General features: G+C 42.4%; 1 protein-coding gene across 4 annotated transcripts; it reads left to right on the top strand.

Annotated features, from left to right (window-relative positions):
* Positions 1 to 632: 632 nt before the first annotated feature.
* PTER (phosphotriesterase related) lies at positions 633 to 21,231 on the top strand. Of its 4 annotated transcripts, XM_063324749.1 has the most exons (6): positions 656 to 741; positions 3,492 to 3,668; positions 10,512 to 10,985; positions 13,182 to 13,447; positions 16,869 to 17,009; positions 20,306 to 21,231. In XM_063324749.1, exons 3-6 carry the CDS (start codon positions 10,554 to 10,556, stop codon positions 20,514 to 20,516), a joined length of 1,050 nt encoding a protein of 349 aa, XP_063180819.1. In that variant the 5' UTR covers positions 656 to 741; positions 3,492 to 3,668; positions 10,512 to 10,553; the 3' UTR covers positions 20,517 to 21,231. The 4 variants fall into 4 exon arrangements, with proteins under 4 accessions (XP_063180816.1, XP_063180817.1, XP_063180819.1 ...); XM_063324746.1 differs by lacking the exon at positions 3,492 to 3,668 and having other exon boundaries at positions 633 to 741; positions 10,550 to 10,985; positions 20,306 to 21,226; XM_063324747.1 differs by lacking the exon at positions 3,492 to 3,668 and having other exon boundaries at positions 649 to 741; positions 20,306 to 21,230.
* The last annotated feature ends 53 nt before the right edge of the window (positions 21,232 to 21,284 follow it).

Raw genomic sequence — 21,284 nt, 5'->3', positions numbered from 1 at the left:
GTCACGTTGCCAGCATCTGTTCACCCTTCTATGCAATGGAATAGTACCACACAGGATGCCGTGAGCCTTAGGGAAATAAGACACTTCTGAGATCCTGGGTGGAAAGTGTAAGAACTTGGTGTCAGCTCTCTTTTCATTTCATGCTTTCCACCTGCATTTTTATCCAGAATCTCTGTCATTGTCACCCTGTTTGTGAGTACCGCGAAGCGACTCTTCAACCTTCCCCGTTATTTGCATTGCAAGGGCGAATTAGAAAATGTTGCCTCTCGCAAGCCCAAGCACCCAGCGCCATCTCCCAACCCCCCAAAATGACTCAGTGGATCCAAGCCTCCTTCCCTGCTGTGTAAACAGGGGGTAGGAGCAAGGACAGGCAAGGATGCTCACATCCACCCATTCCATTTGTGCTTGGAGCCGACGCTGGCGCGAAACACGGCGGCACCTCACGCAGAGGCGGAACGGGCTTCTGGGGAGCCCGAACGCTGGCTGGCGGGGAGGGGGCCCAGCGCCAGGGCCCGCCGCCGGCACACAGCCGTGCTCCCCCCCTGCCCCGCTCATCCCGGGCTCCAAAGTCCCCGCCGCCCCCGCACCCGCCCCGCTCCCCCGCCCGCTGCCGTCCCCGGTGCCGGGCGCGGCGGGGAAGTCCCGCCCCGAGCGGGGCGGGAGCGGCGGGCTGCCGGCCGAGGGTGTCCTGCGGAGGCCGGCGGGGTTGAGGCGCTGCCGGCGGAGGGTGTTGCCCGCGGGGTGAGCTAGCGGGCGCGACGGGGCCCCGGGGCGCGTCTCCTCAGCCCGCCGAGCCACCCCGTCTCCCCTCGCGGCCCAGACCCGTCCCGGGCTCGCCCTCAATGCGCCGGGCCCGGGAAACTTCGCCGGAGTTGAGGAGCGAGAGCTCCTTCCTCCCCTGCCGCCGTCGGCCCGGCGCGCTGTGCCCGGCCCGGAAGGGCCTGAGGCGGGGAGTGGCGAAGGGCCGCGCGTCGCCGTCCGGCGGGGTTGGGGCCGTGCCGGGAAAGCGGCGGCCTGAGGCGGGCGGGCGGCCTGTGGCGGGCGGGCCTGCGCTCGGCGGCGGGGAGCGCAGCTCCGGGTGCCGGGGCGTGGGGGGCCGCTGCTCCGCGGGGATAAGGACGCCGAAGGGCGGCCCGGCCAGCCCGGAGCAGCGCCGGCGGAGGGACGGCGGGCGTGAGGCGGGGAGAGGACACGGGAGGAGACCGCGGCCGGGACAGCGGCGCCGGGGCAGGCAGGGCTCCCGCCGGGAGCCCCGCAGCAGGCCTGGAGGCTGGGGGGATGAACACCTCCTCCTCCCTCTGGAGAAGCGTTTCGCAGGATCAGGTGGCAGTTACCAGCCGAGTAACGCCCAGCTCGGGCGGGCTGCGCCGTGAGCGTGCAGCCACGCTGCTAATATTAGTGCTGGTATTTAATATTTGTGCAGTCATAACAAGTTAAATACTGGAACTACATCCTCTCTAGTACACATCGCCCGTCAGCCCCGAGGGTGGCTCCGTGAAGGAACAAATGCCTCAATCCAAAACTGGGACCTTCAGAGCCTGCCTTAAGCTGCCTCTCCATCTGGAAGCACCCTCAGCCCTCAGCAAGATGCTTCCAGAGTTGCTTAAGCTTGAGGAGGCTCAACAGCGAAGCTCCAGGCTTGCCTGAGAGCCTTGCTGGGATCCAGACACCGTGCATTTTGTCCGTGGCCTGAGGTGTGCTGCCCTTTGTGGAGCACAGTTGCAGCAGAGGCCCTGCTTTCTCCTCCTCTTGCACCGGTTTGGCAAGCTGCAGAGGAGTGCTGGTTCCGAGCGAGGGAGGTTTGGGTCCCCCCACCACGTGGGGTTCAGCGCTGTAGCTAAACCACTCCCTGACAGTGGCCTTGGGTGTTTGTCAGCCCCTGTGCAGCAGGTCTTGTGTTGTGGTGATGCGGTCCTGAGTTGATGCGTAGAAGTCCAGTTGGTGAGGAGCTCAGACAAGCATCTTTTGGCCTAGCAAGTACATTATATTATCTCTAAGAAACCTGTAGATACAATTCTTTTTTTAGGCATGTCTTTTGTTAAGGTATCTTCTGTATGCTAAAGGCTTGTGGTAACTCTTGAATGAAACAGATTTTTAGCCAGAGGTCACTTGCTTTTTGGAAAATTGTGTTTTGCTTGTCTGAAATTCCCCTGTGCTTTATGCTGGGTACATTATTTGACGTCCTCTGTCGTAATATGTTCTGTAGTGTTTAAAGGTTGTTGCCTTCTTTCTGCTGGGGGCTGTATTTCAGGGGCGGGTGAAGCAGTGCTTGTAATAGGTAGTTTTGTATCATTTTGTCAGGTACTTTGGGATCATCATATGAAAGACCACATAAGTGTCATTTATTATTGTGAATGCCTCTCATGTTTTGGAATTTAACAGACATAATATTTGCCATTGTGTCACCATCATCACATTCATTTTTGTAGTTATAATCAAAGGTGGCAACAGTGGCATTCAGATGCTTAATTACATTTCATATAGGTGACCAGTGCTAACTTATTAAATTAATGCGTGGCGAAGCAGGAGCAAATGTCACAGCTTCCCTCCGCGGTTAGGGAGCTGCCGTCAGCTTGCTCCTCACATCTAAAAATCAGTATATAGTGAAACATATGGCACCAACGAGTTCTGTGTTTATTAAAGGACTGTTTCTCTGAACGTTCTGTGGATTTTATTTCTTATTTCACTTGATGCAGATCTAAAATATTTTTTCTATCTTTCAAAACATGAAATACCAAAAAAGGTTCATTTTTTAGTAAGCTGAAACCAAGACTTCTTAAGGTTTCATGAAAAAAGAGAAAGGAGACTTCTGCTTGCATCAGTCTGGCCACCCGTCTGGTAGGTGGAGGATTAGAAATCCATCTAGGATGTGGAAACTTAAGGTTCAAGGCCCTGGGTTTGATTTAGAGCAGCTTTGAACTTAGGTCTTCTGTGTTTCTGGAGAATATACAAGTCATTGCATTACCAGCTGTATTGGAAGGGAAAGGGAGCATCCCGAAAAATTTCATCTTTTTCTCAACACTGGTACTGGGCACAAATTGAAAAGCTTCCTTAGAATTTTCTAAGCAGTCGCCATGTCTTTGGTCTGATATTAATATGTACATGGGTAATAACCCAAGAAAGGCATTTTATCCTAGCAGTGAGTTATCCTAGAGTTATGGGTGTGCATAAGTTTCAAATTTGAAGTTTAGAGGGAATGAAGACTGGACAAGCATTTCTGAAAAGCACAAACTTTTTTCCTGTATCATGTTGTCCTAGCAAGAAAGACTGTGTGTGCTTGTAGCCCAGCACCCATGAGAAGCGAATATGATTCTGTTTAGGCTTAAGAATACAAATGCATGCATCAGCATGCAAGACTTGGCCCATATTTGCATATAGCATAATGTGACTTCAGTCCTGATTTTCAGCCCCAAAACACTATGTGTGGATGTAAAATGTAATTAATGTAACGTTGGACCCTAGGGGAGAATTTTTATCTGACCTTTTATCAGGAGTAATTTTTGAAGCTGCCCAAAATGTAAAATCCCCTGAAGTTCTTCTAAAGGAGATGTTGATGAAAAACCACTTATGGGGATGTTGGTCTCGGATCTCTCTGAGGAAGAGAATCTTCAGTGTAACTTTGCTTGAAGAAGCCAAGGTTTTGAGACTGTTATCTGCACAGAAATAAGGTAAAATAAAAGTATGACTCTATTGTGCTTACAACAACTGAACTTTAATCAAACTGAAAAAAAAAAAAAAGTGTGCAAAGTATTACATGCTAAGTGGCTTAAACTCTGCCTCTGGGGCAAATCACTGTACATGTGCGTACGTGGTCATGTGCAGATGACATGTGCTTGCTTTGATCACGGCCGTGCTGTGAAATCACTGTGAAAGGCTGCACTTTGCTCTGGTGTGGCTGTTCAACTGTAAGGAAGAAACCTGTTTTATGTATGTCTGGCTCAAAGCCTAGCTAGAGCAAGAATGTGACCCTCAAACCATGAGAAGCTGGAAGGGCTGTCTGTCTGCCACTAGCTGAGCAACACAGGGATTACACGGTGAAAATTTCACTTACCCTTTCAGGTGAACATTTAAAAGCTTTGCTTCTCACTTGCCCAGTTCCTTTCCCCAAAGTGTGCTGAGGGCAGCAAATCAATATATGGGCCTTTCACATATGTGTAACTGTTTAAATTTCTCTTACAATTTAAGGGACTTAAAACCAATGGGTTTAGGTTGTAGAATATTGCCAGTGCCGCTCAAGCGACCTAACTGCTGTGGTGTGTGTACATGCATATTTTGCTGGGACTTCTACTTTTGTTGTAGGGTTATGTAAGGCTTGGCTAGAGTTCTAATTTTTTTCATAGCATGTATTGTAACTTAATATAAAACCTTACTCCCGGTGTCCCTTCTCACTTCTGTAGTGTAAAAGCTTTATGGTTACACAAAGCCTATATAGAAAATCTGTTACAAAACAATATTTGGTGTTTCTTTTAGCTTGGCTTCTTAAGGAAATTTATGTTTCTGAATGTCATTGGCCGTTGGTTTCAACGACCAGAGCTAGGTCGTTGAAGGCCACTGCATTAACCCGCTATTCTGAGTATCTCCAGAACAGTATGTGTCAGGAAAAAAGGCAGGGAAACTGCAGGTGCCCCATTAAAGAAGAGCTGCAACATATGCTCTTGTGGCATTAGACAGGAGTTCTTGTAGGAGAGAGGGACTGTAAATGTTCCCCTCCTCTCTGAGAAGAGCTTTAGTCAAGGCATGAAAAATCTGCCGTGTGACATCGATCCTTAGGACACAAGGCTTTGCCTCGGTGTTGATGCTCGTGGAAGTACGAGCGTGCCGTCCTTATGCAGTTTGACTGAGAACTAGGAGGAAGGCCAGCACTATCCATCTTGTGTCCTTGTCCCCTTAGTACACTTCTGCACCAGGCATGCTGTCACGATACTGGTGTGGATTTTTTTTTTTAAATTAACAACGTATGAAGGCAGTGAAAAAAGAAAACACTGCCTCTGAATAGATAAGATTATTTTCCTTGGCTCATTTTTCTGAATTAGCTTGAAGTTCAGCAAATCATGATAACCTCATAGCTCCAGTTTGGGAGAAGAAAAAGACCAATGTAATTTCTGACCAATGTCAGTTCTGAAGACAGGGAAGAATAAATATGACTTTAATGAGAATAATCTGCGTCACCTTCAGAGAAGCACATCTGCCATTTCTGCGGAAGACACAGGAGTTTGCCCAGAAGTCTGCATTTTTTCATAGTACTTTCAATCCATTTCCAAATTCTGTTTCTTGCGCAAAATAGCCCCAAAGCAATATGAGGTGTGCTGTTACCTCGTGTAACACAGAGACAACTAGAGTACCCATGTAGGAGTACAGCATCGCAGGCTGTTCAACACCTTAGCAGACATTGATGCAGAGGGAATTGCTGGGCTAGATGACAGGTGAGCCTGTTTCTGTCCTTCTGGAGCAGATATAGATCCACTCCTACTGCGGCTCTCACCCAGCCAGCTGTGGTGAACTCTGCTCCGCAGCCGCCTGTACCTGCACTTCCCTGATGCTCTGCATGAACGAAAAAGCCATGCTTTTTGGAACCAGTGTATGAGAGAGAGAGGTGGGTTTCAGGCGTGTTTGTCCCATAATTAGTGCTTGTGAATAAATTTTGGAAGAAGTAGATCTGGCCCCTGTCTGTCAGAGAAGTTAGAAAACTTGCCTGTCTGGTGGGGAAGAGAAAGAACCTCTATTGGTAGTATTGAGTTCCTTCCACCCTGTGAACCTCTACAGAGTTGGCAGAAGCATGAGGGAAGAGAGAAAGAAGTTAATTTTTTAAATTCCTCCTGACAAAGTCTACACGTGTACTCTTACCCCCTGCCTCTTCTCTTCCTTTTTCTTGGTAACATTTTCCCTTGTGGCAAAATATTTACACGTGGGGAATGGTGAGATAACACAGCATAGTCTAGCTAATGGTAATTTACTACAGTTGTGTCATATATTTCTAATTTGGGGCTTTTCCATGCTGTGTAGAGGTTGCTCACAGAAGAACTGAATGCTCAAAGCGCTTCCTCCATGTGTAAATATATAGCGAACCTGCGCTATGTCTCATTTCCTAGGACTGCGTGGTTATAAGGGAAAGACCCACTCACAAGGCTCTTGATGCAGCCAGGGCAGCCTTGTTTCTAAATGGCAGCTGTGTTTAACTTTTTCTGAATATAATAAATACCTATTGAGCCATTCTTTTTGCTTTTTTTGTAAATTTTATGTCACAGCAATCTGGATTTAGTGTTGCTATAATCTCACATTGTAATGTGAAGGCAATAAAATGATTCCCATACAAGTCTAGAGAGAATCTGTGCTAATACCATTAAAATGTGCTTACCGAATCAAAACAAATGCGGCGTTAGCATGTGGAAACTGTGTTTATGCGATTATAATGTTTCAGCAATATGAGATTACTGTAGGAAGCAACTAATCCAAACCTAGAGAGACTTCCCATTACAGGCCCATTAAAATGACACGATGACTGAAGCTCAACTTTCAGATGGGAAAAGCGGAAACACAAATCTTGTCATCAGTATTCAGGCAAAACATCTATTGAACTCAGTAGAGTTTTCACCAGACTCAGGAATGCAGTACCATGACCTTTTTAGCAGCAAGTCTCTTTTCTCTTAACAATACCTCTAGGAAAAATATTTACTTCTCCAATATTTAATAGTTGGCTAATGGTGAGCGTCATATTTTATGCACCATACGATCGATGGTTGTAAAGATTTGTCCACAGTTTATTACAGAAATGTTAAGGTATTGTTTCCAGGCATTGTGAAATAATGCAAGTTTTGGTTATCTCTTAAAGCAATTCTCATATTTTTATCTGAGTATGTAATTTTCAGGAAATACCATGTGTTTCTCTGTTTATACAGCACCTAGAGCAGAGAAGTCTTGTTCTGTGCAGGAGCACCTTGGCGATCCCACAGCATAAATTAGTGATTTCCAAAACCAAAATACCGTTTCTTGACAGATAAGAGCCTGCCTGTTTATTGTTTGTCATAGGAATCGGCACCTTTCCCCCTCCCCTCAGACTGGGTTAAGTTTCAGTAACTCTAATTCACACATCTTATGTAGGACCATCTAAAATAGACTTGTCCTATCCAGGATTGTTGCGTCGCTCCCTCCGTAGCCAAGGAAGGAGGCCGGTATTACAGAAAGTGACTTGTTCTGTTGCGTTACAAACATTCCAAATAGACTGGGTGAGTGTCTTTCCATCTCCACTGTGACAACGGTCTAGATGATTATTCTGTGGAAGACATACATCATTTTAAATGGCTAAACGAGGTGGTACGAATTTAGTCCTTGGTGTATGAAAGAAGAAACTTTCTCAGAAGAAAGGTCTGTGTAAAACATGGCATGCAAGTCATTAGTAAAGCACACGAACATTGATTTCTGTAGCAACATCTACATGCTTTAATTAAGCAGCAGTCCTTATTCCATTTAAAAGCTGTTTGCACCTAAAATCTGTTTTAAAGACACTAATTATATTCTGGTTCCATCAAGTGAATCTTATTAGGAGTAATGCATCCTTATAGCATAATCAGGGCATGCTGTCTGTGTAAATGACAGTAGGGAAGATATCAGGACAGTGGTTTTAAAAATAGTTCCAGTCACAGGTTGTTGGCTGTCTTTATTTTTCATAATTTTTTTATTAAAAGTGGTGGGTTTCTAAAACTGTGTTAGTAAGCAGGCACAGACATTAATATTAATCATATTTTTCATGCAGCTAAAATTAGGCCTACTTTAAATGCCGTTTGTGTCAGGTTACGTTTTTGTGATGCTACTTCTATTTATAAAAATCCTTGACCTCAGTCAAAAGGTTCAATAGTAGGCATTGGTTCTGTAAGCTCTGTATGTGTGCTGTAATCTGAAATCCAGAGTAAAAAAATCAACAGATTGGTATCTGCTACAAGAGAAACCTGGCACTGGAACTGGTGATTTTAAATGTTTCCTGCTGTTATAAATCAGAAGACGGCAGCCTCAGGCTATAAGAACTTCTCACACACACCGCCGCGGGTCTTCGCAGTGGTCAGGCCAGATTAATTGAGGGTAATCTAAATTACCTGTGTCAGAAAGGAATTAGTGGGAACGAATGTTGAAAGTCAGCTTTTTATCAAAGTAGTAATCTGAAAGTGAGCAAAAATTCACATTCAATTAGAGTGGCCCTTTTGAGTAACTGAGCTATTAAATAACTAAAAAACTGAAGTGGAAATTTGTTAAGGAAAAAGACTGTAATCGCTTTGTGTGAAGTTCTATCAAAAGAACTTCAATACTTATATATTTATATACAAAATTTATATAATAAAATTTATATAATTTATATATTTATATAACAAAATATTTGTATGGATTTGTTTTCCTAACTTAATAAATGGATTTGAAAATTGTTAATGAACATAGTGAAAGAAAAGTGTCTCCAATGCAGAGAGCAGATATCACTCTTTATGCTGTCAGGGTTTTACTGAATTTCGGAGTGTAGATATTTAACAAAACAAAAAAAAGGGGGAAAAAACCCCACAAAGGTAATGCAATTATCTTCAAATTATCTTAGTCTCTTTGCTGTACATATAAGAATGACTCAGATCATTGAACTTTCTCCAAAATAGTGGGTTGCTCTGCAAAGCACCAGCTTTGTTCAAGGATAGAATTAATGACTGGGTTGGACAACTTAATTGAATTGCAGCCAGCAGCAGTTTCTGACTAAGACAGGTATTTTGCTTTTAATTATTTGCTCAAGAATAATATTTTCTGAAATCATGCACATCTTAATTTATTTGGAAAAAAATAAATCACTGTATTAATCAGGCAGCAGTCTGTTCTATGAGAGTAATTATTCTTCTGCCTTCTCAAACAAGTCAACACACTGGTCTAGAAATTAAATTCATAAAAGAACAGTTCTTCCTAAGTCTGCTTTTACACAAGGCAAGCAAACATAGTCAGTCAGTCCTTTCTCAAGAATGGCCGAGTTCTCGTATTAAAATAACTGCCAGCCCTACAGACTCCACTTGGCAGGTGATATCAGCCTTTTGCAGGGGCCAGGTCCCTTTCCTGCCTTGGTACTCTGACAACGACTGCTTCTCCTGAGATGAAAGTATCCCCAAAGAGACCTCGACGTTCCTGTGCCCTTTGATATGTAGAGTTCAGCATCCTTCAGATTTCAGTTTTTCTGTCATCCTGGTAGATTAACCTTAGCAGTTAAAAGGAAAGTGTCCTCTGAGGGCTTCACCAGTAACAAACCCGTGTTTATGATATTATTCACTAAAAGGGAGACAGAAGTGGCAAAGACCTCTCTCTTTAATCAATAATGCATGCTCTAGTTAGTCCTACCCTCTGGACATGATTAAACATGTATTTTGTTTCATAACTGATGATTTTGGTTGACTAGGGATTATAACTATTTATCCTCAAGCTCTTGCAACTAGCATCGGGAAGATCTAACATGAGCTGGGTAGTCAGCTCTGTTTAATGTTAATATGGCACATAAATGAAAAAGACTGCCCCTACCCCCAAAAGGAAAAAATCCCCCCAAAATGCCAATGGGGAGAGCTGCAGCTAATTCGGACCTGTAGCGAGTTGGGCCAGACTTGCAGAGGGCAGATGCCTTTGACATGAACCAACTGCAGATCGTGGCCTCAACGTACATGTTTGTCACCACTCACTTGAAGCTTTGTGAAGTAACGTTGTTTTGTTCATGTTAACGATGAAGAAAAAAAGTGTCTTAGAGGCTGAGCCCCATAAATTGTTAGGTTAAGGTCTGTTCTTAATTGGTAAAATATTTGGCTGATAAAACTGGTGGGGAAAGCACTTTGGCTTCTGCCCTGCTGGTTGGGAGCCACGCCGTATCTGTATTGACCGTTGTTGGCTTTGGAGGATTTGTCCTGGGCTGTCCCAGACCTCCACAGCGCAGCTGGCAGGAGAACCTGAGCCGCTGTTGAAGTCTGAGGAGCAGAACGCCCTCATCCTGGCGTTCCTCATACAGAGGGCCAGATGAGGTGCCCTAACGTGGGCAGCTTCCTCGGCATGCGAGGGGGATAGTGAGTCTTGGAGGACACAGATAAATAAAATGAACGTAGCAGTAAGGAATATTCAGCCTTGGTGCCAAGTATGTTCATCTGGTGGCTCAAGCTGACAAAATTTAACAGCTGCTGAAAAGCAGAGAATCCTAAATGAACATGCAGTGGTTGTTATTAAATAGGAAACGTTTATCTTAATGTGATATTGACTATAGAGCAATAAATGATGATGGTTTCACTGTACTGGAATGTGGTATTTTTATGTTGCTAGAGCACTGATACAAGCACAGCTGAGTAAAATAAATGCTTTGTTTTTCGTATTGACCACTCTACTGGAAACAGGTTTGAAAACTTTTGAGCGAACACACACAGCATGTAGGTACGCATGTGAGAGAGAGCAGGGAATTCAGAGATTTTGTAAGAAATGTTTGCTCCATCTGAAGTGTTTTTGTTTCCTTTCTTCTTCCTCTGCAGACCCTTTTAATCTGATTTTTTTTTTCCTTTTGCTGAAGAAAAATGCCTTCCTTGGGAGGGAAAGCGCAGACAGTCTTGGGCCCTGTGGATCCAGACCGCCTTGGCTATACATTGACTCATGAACACTTGACTATGAACTACAGCAGCTGTTTTTGTCCACCTTCTCCAGGCCAAGAGCCTCTGTCTGATGGGCCCATTGAGATGAAGAACTTGTTTTGGATTAAGCAAAATCCCTACAGCCATAAAGAAAACCTTCTTTTGTATCAGGAAACAGATGCTGTGAAGGAGGAGCTGTTGCATTTTAAAGCAGCAGGTGGTGGGACGATTGTGGAAAACACAACCACAGGAATTGGTCGGAATATGAATACTTTGAAGAAACTTGCTGAAGAAACTGGGGTCCATATTATTGCTGGGGCCGGGTTTTATGTGGATTCCACTCATTCTTCTCAGACACAGGCCATGACAGTGGAGCAGGTGAGTCTTAACCATTGCTTTGGAGTCTCTCTCCTAGGAATTATCTGTGGGTGAGTCAAAGTTGGAGGGAAGTTCCATCAAAATAGATGAAATCTGGAAGATCTCAATGTGAAAAACTAGGGAACAGCATTACTGCTTGTGTGTTATAGCTGGACCAACCCTACCTGTGTGTGCTGGTAGTATCTGTCAGCATTTCCAATTCTTAAGCTCCATTTTCTCTCAGGGATTTGTTATAATGCAACAGTAAAAGGAGAATAAAGTGCTTCATGTGTGGGCATCTGGTTCCATACCAATTATTCTGTTCTTTTTACAATTTTTAAGAAAGGAGTATATCCCTTCTGCCTCTTTTGTCTCTTTTTCTGGCTAATTGCTTCCCAATAAGATCACTCAGAATTCTTGTAAAAAGCATAAATAATTGCAATATTTACAGGACAGTTGTAAATCATTGCTTTGCTCGGGCTGACTGTTATATCTCTCTTCTCTACCGTTTGTCCAGACTTTTCAGGGCAGAGTCTACATTGAATTGTTTGTACAGTGCCTAAGACAATGTGTTAATAATGACCAAGGTCCCTAGATATTCCTATAATAATAAACGCTCCTTCATCTTTTATTAAGAAAATGTGATGATAGGGATAAGAGGGAAGGGAACTCTCCAAGGCAGGAGGCTGTAAATGCAGGTGAACAGAGCTGAGAGAAGTTTTTAAAAATCCATCACAGTTTAAAAATGAGTCAAACTCATTTTAAAAATCAATGGTCAAAACTTTAGCAGATTTCAAGTGATGCAGCACTGCCAACCAGACTGCCCAAGCTGTACAGGACAGTACTAGTTTTCCTAAATATTCGTGCATTGCTTAAATTTTGATACAAATAGATTTCTTGGGGCAAAGGTTTCCCTTCTGTATTTGGTGGACTGCTGGACACCCACAGGTGTCCTGTAATGAGCGAGTCTTAAAAATTTATTCCAGTCTAGAAGGCAATTGCTTACTTAGATAGAAAGGGTTGTGCAGTGACTGATCCGTGATAACTGGAGGTTCCTCATTTGCCAGTGAATTTGCAGGGATGATACGTTTTCTGATTCAGCAAAGACAATTTGAATATTCTGTTGCCAGCCCTGGCTGAGCTATTCAGTGACATAAAGATGTTGCTGCGGGAGAGATGTTCTTCAGGAAAGGAGTGAATTCTGTATTATGGGATCAAGCATTGGGCAGAAACCTGCTGTAAATTGTAATTAGTTGGACTGAATTTTGCGTGTAGATTGAGTATTTACCAATATGTTGCATGAGGCCATTGAGGAGACAAGATGTGGAGTTGTTATAGATTTATTTGGAAATGTCCGTGGGGTTTTTCAGTTTTGTGTATTTGCTTGCAAATCTTCCTTCTTCCTCTTTTCACTTCCTTCTTCCTTAAAATCATGATTTCCCTAACATTCAGGGCCAAAGAGTTAGAAGGTCATCATCAGTGCCATTTTGTGCTCTGAACTCTGAGTGTATTCTTTACGGTTTATGGCCTATTTTGGAAAAGAAAAAGTAAAGCTGTTATAACAAACTGCTTTTATTACGAGATTCTGGTGTCTTTTTTGCTTTGGAATATTTTAAAAGGAAGCTAATTTTGACCCTGTAAGTTTGTCAGCAGAGCTTTTTTCTTCTAGTCCTGAAGTCGTTGGAGCTCTTGTTTTATGTCAGCATTCCCACAAGGAGGATTTGCCTTCAACTCATCTCTTCAGGATCTTTGCCAAAATTTCTCCTTTCCCTGTCTGAGTCACAAGGTTTCCTTATTCTCTGAGCCCTTGTTTTGCAAGAATTTACATTGAATTGTTTTGGGAGCCAATTCAGGATTGCAAAGCACAGGTTTCATGCCGAGCTAACTTTGGGGTTTTTAAAGAAAAATTAGTCTCAGCCTAAATCAGTGTTCAAATTTTATGTAGACCAGCTTTCCCGGCAAAGCCAGGCAACCGTGTGAGTAGATACTGTTAAATTGATTTGCGCTGTGTTTATTTTGGTCTTGGGGAATGGCTAGCATAATGTTAGTTGACAGAAACCAGATTTTAACTGCAGTGCTTTCACACACCCAACCGTTAATTAAATAAGTTCAGAAAGACCTCAGGAGTATAACTAGCACAGTGTCCATGGGCCAAATTTGATGCTATTTAACACAAATGGTATTAATAACCCAAAATCTCATTTTCCTGTTCTCTAGCTTACAGACATTATTGTTGATGAGATACTCAATGGAGCGGATGGGACTAACATCAAGTGTGGTGTGGTGGGAGAAATAGGTTGCTCCTGGCCTTTGACTCCAAGTGAACACCGAGTCCTTCAGGCAACAGCGCAGGCTCAGTCACAGCTCGGCTGCCCTGTTATCATCCATCCTGGCCGGAACAGCGATGCACCTTTCCAGATCATTCGCATTCTGCAGGAAGCTGGGGCTGATGCTTCAAAGACAGTCATGTCTCACCTCGACAGGTAAGCAGACTGTTCTCCTGTTGTACTTATGGAAGTGTTGGCACAGCCCACCGGGGTTTGGGGGAGCTACTCCGCAAATAGCTAGGTTTCTGTCGTGCGCTAGGATCACAACGTGAAGAATTATCTTCAAGTTTACTGATTTGAAAATAAGAAACTGCATATATAGACCTTGATCAGCTTCCCAGCACTTCAGTCAGGATCAGCTTTTAGATTCACACTGGTAAAGAGATTTAGGGATTTTAAACACTCTTTCAAGTGACGTTGGGAATAACTGGAGGCACGTTTTTTTTTAAATGGGGATTCCATTAATTCGTATCCCTCCACAAATCACTGCGTTTACAAAGCATTGGACATTGAGCAGCTCTTACCAAATTGGGTGGGAAGCTGCGGGGCTTCCAGCATTTTTGCAAACTGGGGCACTCTTAAGGGCCTGAACAAGATCTCTCAGATACTAGTGGAGAACTCCTTGATTTGTCTGGATTCTGGATCAAAGCAGAAGTCAGATCTTTTCAGTTCTGCTACCAGACAGAAGAAATACTGCTGAAAAAGAACATAGTTGGGTTTTATATATATAGACCAGAGAGCTGACTTCTAGTTAGCTTGAGAGCAAAACCCAAGAGCCCGACATCAGACATGGAGAGGAATTTTCTCTCTCCAGTTTAGAAACACAGCCTCTGTTACCAAATCGGTTTTGTGTGACCTTGTGCTGCTCATGGTGAGCTGGAAGATGTCCAAGCATTGATTACTTTGGCCAGTTGCTGAATAACGGAGACTGTTTGTGTCATATGATTCTCAGCAATTGGATTGTTTGCCCTCAATGTGAGTGTAACGCAGGCAGGAGGACTGTGCTCCAAATTTCTAATGGTTATAGGCTCTAAGAGCTTGCAAATCAAGCTACAGGTGTTTTGTATTCACACAGAGCTCAGTGTTTTACTTGGGGATTTTAGGAGCATAAAATTCAGTGCCACAAAATTTTATTTATATTTGATTATATATAAGTGGTATGGGCTTTCTTTATATATTTACCTGCATTCTATTGTATCTATAGCTGTATTTTTCTCTCATTGATAGAGAAAAACTGAGAATTTAAATGTTTGTGTGAAAGAAGACTGAGCAAGCTGCAGGTGTCAGTACTTACATAGCCATTTTGATACAATATAAACATCCGGTTACCTTTTTATGCCATTATATGCTGTTGTAAATCATTGAATTCAGTGATTTATTGGTGGAAAATAAGCAATGTAAGTAGGAAAACAGTCGAGACAGAGGTGCAGTTTCACTACAGCCGCTGATGCACAATATGACATTTTCTTATACTCCTCCTATCATTGCTTTCACACATTCAGGTTGGCACTTGCTATAACATAGACTCTAAACGGCTGTGAAGTTTGGCTTTGCAACGTGCATTTAACATTTTAAGTCTCATCCAGCGAGAGGAATCCACGTGGGAGCATCCCAGTCCCTTAAATGTGAGATAAATTTGTACATAGCTCCATATTTCATGTCTGCTTGAGACACAGACAAGCATGGTCGTTTTCAGGTGGATTTACAGTCAAATGATAAAACTAAAATGCTGGCTACCATGTTTTGCAGTTTAGCACCTTAGAACAAAGGGTAGCAAGTGTCCATAGTGAAACTGGTGTAGATAAAGGCTGGGAAGCAAAAGCTATTGAGTCTTGGCTTTGGCCATTTATTAGGGTTTAAGGTTATAAAAATACCTTGGTAGAGATCAGCATCGATTCACTTGAGTAGCTTTTGTTAGAAGGCTCACACAAACTTGTGAATGCCTGTTTGATAATGGTCAATGTCCCTGCGGTGATTTATAGATGAGGTCCGAACTACAGGATGCTTCCCTGTGTCCCACCTCCTTTTCTGTGCGTTCAGGGCTGCTCAGGGACACGGATTGCCCAAACACCTACTTCCAGCTTGGAGATCAGCAATTTGAGCTGGGAACTGCTGCTGCTGCTACATCCCTGTGGCTTGCAAGGGGTCCCAACGGCTGATGAAATTAAGCTCTCCTGCTCTTCCCTGGGACAGAGCACCCAAAAGCACAACCCTAACAATAGTTTTTAAAAGAAATTGTTCTGGCTGTGATTTTGACATAGATCGTTGGGTGGTTTTTGCCACCTGCACAGGATTGGATACTCTTCACTACCGTCTCCCTGTGAACTGAGCGGGGCTGGATCTAAAATAACCCGTTCTCTTGCTCTGCACTTTGAAAACTCATTTGGTGTTAAATGTTCAATCTCTGTAAACTGTAACATTTATTTTAAAATAACATTTTTTATTAATTACAGTTGGCAAGTCTTAGACTCCTGCTGATAGCAGGCTTGTTTGAACAAGGGTTTTCTCTCTCTCAACCCATCTGTTCCTCCTACTTGATTCTGTTGTTAAGTCATAATATTGAAATTGTGACATCAGACATTTCCATAGCAACAGACTGTGATGCAATTGTATAGGTTAAAATTACTTTGTGACATCAATATCTGCAATAATAAAAAGATTAAACTACTGCCCTTTTGGTTAACTGTGCTGTTCTTGTGGAATCTTGTTTTTTCCTTAGATGAAAAAGACTATGTTGTGGTTATAAAGATAAAATTATAATGTATCATTTGTGTGGGTTTTTTTTCCCTTTGGATAGCTTATATTCTTGGTAAAAATGTTTGAAAGAAAAAAAAAAAGGTATTCTAGAGAGCTCTTGTTTTGCCATTCTTTTCCAAAAGAGTGATGGGTTTTGGTAGCTTTGTTCCTTCACTTTTCAAATCTTCTGCAAAGCCCGTGTCCCAGGTACTCACACTGCCATTATGTATTTTGGTGAGAACGTTTCCTTAAGGCGTTCTGGCCAGATCCCAGTGCAAACAGTGATATATTGCTGTTCTAATGACAATCTAGAAGCATCACTGTACAGAATAGAAACTAAAGACAAAGTTGTGTATTACCGGTGTGTGATGGATGAAACAAGCCCTGGATGTAGCTGTCTCCTGTAACTCTTTTGGGAAAGTAAATCTGTCTTGTGTAAGTAATGCATTGTCTTTTTTTAAAATGTCACTATGAATTAACCTCCTCCTTAAATGTCCTTCCTTGGTAGGGCGTGTGTTGAGAGGGTTAGTGGTATCAAAAGTAAGTAACTTTCCTGTTTCCATTTAAGGATTATCATTATTTCATGGGGAATGAGTTGGGGTTTGTTTTGTTGTTTTTTTTCATGCATGAAGTCCCATGTGAATGTGAGAAAGACAATGTCGTGTGTCGGCTTAAGGTGCACGTGTCAAACAGGCGTCCTGGTTTTCAAAAGGGTGAATTAAATCTTAGGGTATTGGTTTTGTTCCTTGCAAGTAGGAAGTCACAAAATACCTATCCTCATACCATGAGATTTTCTTTCGTCCTGTTACAATGCTGACTTTGCATTATATATGTTCTGCAGGACTATATTTGATACCAAGAAACTTCTGGAATTTGCTAAACTGGGATGCTATTTAGAGTATGACCTATTTGGTACAGAATTTCTTCATTACCAGTTCCATCCTGATATTGACATGCCGAGTGACAACGAAAGAATTGCAAGGTATCTGCTTCCATGCTGTTTAAGTTATAGCATTACCACTGACAAATTAATATCATTGGTACTTGTTTTAAGGGCATCACAAAATAATTCTGCTTCCTGTTCAAAATTGTCTTTTTTCATACTAAAATAACAATTTTTTTTTTCCGCTGCTGTCACGTCTTTAGGGCAGCATGTATAATCTCTTCTGCCTGCAAAGGAAGATGTAGAATCATAGCGTTGTAGAAAGTTACTTGAGAAAAAGATCAAGAGCTTTTTTAACTTCATTCTGTGTCCTAATTCCATGCCGATTGGGTTGAGTTTTATCAGTTACTGCATTTATATAGACTGTAAAAAAGAAAAGACTGGAGATACTGGATTTCTGTTAGGGTTTGGCTTTTGCTTGAAGCATAATGTTGGAAACCTAGTGCTGCTACTAAGCGTCATCTGAGCCTCTTACACGAAGGCGCTAACCGAGCAAAATTGATTGGTTGTCATTGGTGGATTTGATGCTGTGCTTCCGTCCTGAAAACCAAACTTTTTTCTTCCAAACACTTTATCCCTTCTCCTCCCCCTCTCCTTTTGCCCTTTCTCTCTTTGGAAGGATGCGATGCCCGTCTCCTCAGAACTCCCGTGCTCCTCAGGCTCACAAAGTGCAAATACTGGCCCCACGGGCAGGATACCTCTTCCCTGCTTCTCGTCATCTCACACGCAGTCTCAGCTCAGCTGCACAGCAAATCTGTTGTGCTGCGCTAAACCAAGGTATTGCCAAGGAGGTGCATTCCTTGCAGAAACCGAGACAAGTAGGATCAGCTGGGGATGCGCTTCTCACTCCTTCCACTCTCTCCGGGGATGTGATCCTCCTGGGGTGTTGGTCCGCGGTGTTTGTGTGCAGTGAAGTGGCAGGTTTCTGAGGGGGGGGTGCTGTCCTGCCTGTGCCTTTTTCCCTCCCAGAATCAGAAACAATTTGTTCCTTCTCTTTGATGAGAAAGATTTTATGATCCCTGATCACTAATGAAGTAACTTGCTAGCTTTCACTTACATTTCAGACGTAGCTTCCCTGCCCCTCATTGTCAGGTTAGCCTCAAAACTTTTCTTCTCTGTTTTCAGGCTGTTCTTAAGGTGCCGAGGTTACTATTCCACTTACTGACAAGCGTTTGCTGCTGCTTTTCACACTAGAAATCATTTCTCTCTCTTAACAGGGCTCTCAGTCTTGCACTCGGTATTTTAAACTGTTGCAATGAATCTGCAGTTCTCACATTTAGAATGGGTAAAGTTGCTGCCCTCCCCTGCGCCTCCTCCCCGCTCCTGTGCCACGGGAGGTCAGCACGGACAGAAGCATGGTGTGTAGAGGAACGGACCGTGCCTTGGTTAACAAGCGCCTGTTCAACCGTGGCAAAGTTTTCATTCCTTCCATGAGACTTGCTCAGCCACTGACGTCTCTCCTTAAACTTCTGGCATCTGGGTATTTCTTGCAGCAGGCTGTCTATAGAAAGAAAATGAGACAGGTTTGTCTTCTCATTGTGTGGTGCCACTGAATGGATTCTGTGGGGCTTTTGATGGAGCCACACTGGACATAGGATGGCAGTGGCAATCTCCTTGGGTTTTTTTGTTTTTTTTTTTTGTCAAACAGCTCCAGAGAAGGTGGAAATCAAACTGACCTTTACACGTGTTGATGGAAATACCAAATGGAAAATACACGATCAGGTCTTGTCAGTTCAAAACGTAAACTTCTGTAGTCATGCCATACCTACTCAAACACAGCCTACTGCCAATGCAAGTTAAAAACTGAATTTTTTCAGGGACAGTTTTTCTTTGAGTCAGAAGCAAGCACTAACTAAACTTACAGGAATGAGCAAAAAGTAGCAATGAACATGCAATATAAAGGTTCATATGCCTCCCTGACCAATGAAATGAGTCTAAATGTGAAAGGAGATGATTCTAAGATGTTTGGTCAGCAAGAAACTTAATCCCTCCAGTGTCATTGCTCTCATTCTCTGGTTGGCGTGTGGTCTCTCTATTTCAGGCTGGAGAAGGTATTTATGATGTTGTAATACTATGGTACACATAGTGTTGTGCACTAAAAGGCACTATTTATGGTGTTTTTATGAAAGGTGCTAATTTTTTCCCAACTTCTATCTTACTTGCCTTCTTCCTGCTGCCCATGTTGACTTGATCCTGCTACGTGTGTCTCCTCGTAACTAATTGTAATAAAAACTGACAGTAAGGGCTTTCAGATACAGTGTGGTTACTTATACAACTAGTATTTGCTTCATTGCTAATCAAAGCAGAGTCAGGAAGGTAAGAATTAGAATTTCACAGCGCTGGCAAATGATGGCATTGAGTGCCTTTGTGAGGAATGAGCCCTTTCCAGGTCTGGTCTGTCTGTCTCTGCTGCTTCAGTGCCGCAATCTGCTGCCAAACCAAACTGAAGCTTCGTGGGAGACGTAACAGTCATGCAACACAGCCACCCACCAAATAAATTCTAAAAAATGAGCTGAGCAAGGGATTAAGGTTCCCAGAGTGAGATGTGGAACAGAAGGACTTGTTACAAGGGAGTGACCAACAGCATTACTTCTTTCCCCGAGCTGAGCTGATGTGGTTTTGCTGGGTGCGTTTAGCTGGGCTGCTGTATGAACGCCTCTTGTTTCCTGGCATGTGCTAGCACTGGGCAATGCCTCTTATTTATCTTCTTCTTTAATGAACGTCTTTGAAACGTGTTTGGGTGATAACTGTCTGTCTGGAATACGATGCTGACAACTTGAAATTTTTATTAACCTGGTTTGCCAAATGGGAATTAACGAAAGATGCGGAAGTGTTTGTGTAAATGAGACAGGCTTCTTAAAGGACCCGTCACACACAGAGTCTGGTTCTTAACAAATGTCATGGGACTGGCTTTGTACAGCAGCAGGAACTAACCCCATGAATCGATTGTGCCGAGAAGGAGTTTATACAGGAAATTATTACTTACTCGTGTGTATAAAACCTGTGTACTATGCTCAGTGGTGCTGAAGTTCTTGAATTCCTCCATGGACTTATTGGGAGTGGGAATACAAAGCCATGTGCCAGCTAGAAAGAGTTTTCCTTGTCCACTTTGAGATGTGTGGTGCTACATTTTCAGAAGTGGGTTTTTTCATTCAATAAGTGTTTGAGTTTCAATTAAGTATAAAGAATATGTCTTCTGAGTACCTAAAAACAAGCGTTTTCAGTTATAATACAGTCCAGCTGTACAGTAACGTAAAAAACATAAATGCTGCTGAGTTGTGTGCTGGTGCAGAGCGAGAACCTTTCACTGATGGCTGTGCTTCTTATTTCTGCAGGATTCGTATGCTGATCGATGAAGGCTATGAAGACAGAATTCTGATCGCTCATGATGTGCACACTAAGAATAGGTTGATGAAATATGGAGGTCATGGATATTCACATATCCTTAAAAATATAGTTCCTAAAATGCTAATTAGAGGCATATCCCAAGATAAAATTGATAAAATACTCCAAGCAAATCCAAAGCGGTGGTTGACTTTTAAATAGGAATAATGAATAAATATTCCTATTTTGTAGGGAAGCTTGATAAAATTCAGATTTGTTTCAGGAGAGCAGTCATTTTAAAACTTGGTTCTTTTGAGAGAAACTAGAAGTTATGAATTACATGTGAACAAACTGATTATGACTCTTATTTTTAATTAGAACAACAAAATTATGTATTCTCTCTGCATTTTGTCCCTTCTAGAAGTCTATTCATGAATGATTTACTGGATATAAGCCTACCTGCAAAATGTTTTCAATTGACATTTTAAAATAATTGTTTCTAGAAAGTAATCTAATACTGTTATTAGAAGTTACACAAAAATATTTTTGAAGATGCATCATCTGGACTTTGAAGGAAATTATGATTTTCAATTAAATTCCCCTTCTCCAGGGGATGATTTTAAACCTTGTAATATTGACAATTTTCTAATTATACTTGCATTCTTTAAATAATGCTTGATAAAAGGTCTGGGGCTTTTAAATAGCTTCCGTAGAGAACAGAAGGCAAAAGAAATCTCAAATAATTCTAAAAAGATATTGCTTCTTGCTATTTTAATAATTTACTTATTTTTAACTGAAAGTGTAAAAAATACATGGAAAAATATATTTTTGAATAAAGCAATTTGATGACCTCTTAAACTATGTGCAGTATTATTACGGATGTCTGTTTTTAACCGCATTAATTTTTTATCCTGAACCTTTGGAATCCCACGGCAATCATGTGAAACTTCATGCAGCTGAGCTTCTTTTCTTTTTGTAAGGATGCAACAC

The sequence above is a fragment of the Chroicocephalus ridibundus genome, chromosome 2 (genome assembly GCF_963924245.1).
Source record: "Chroicocephalus ridibundus chromosome 2, bChrRid1.1, whole genome shotgun sequence".
Classification (NCBI taxonomy): domain Eukaryota; kingdom Metazoa; phylum Chordata; class Aves; order Charadriiformes; family Laridae; genus Chroicocephalus; species Chroicocephalus ridibundus.
This window is presented reverse-complemented; position numbering and strand designations above follow the sequence as displayed.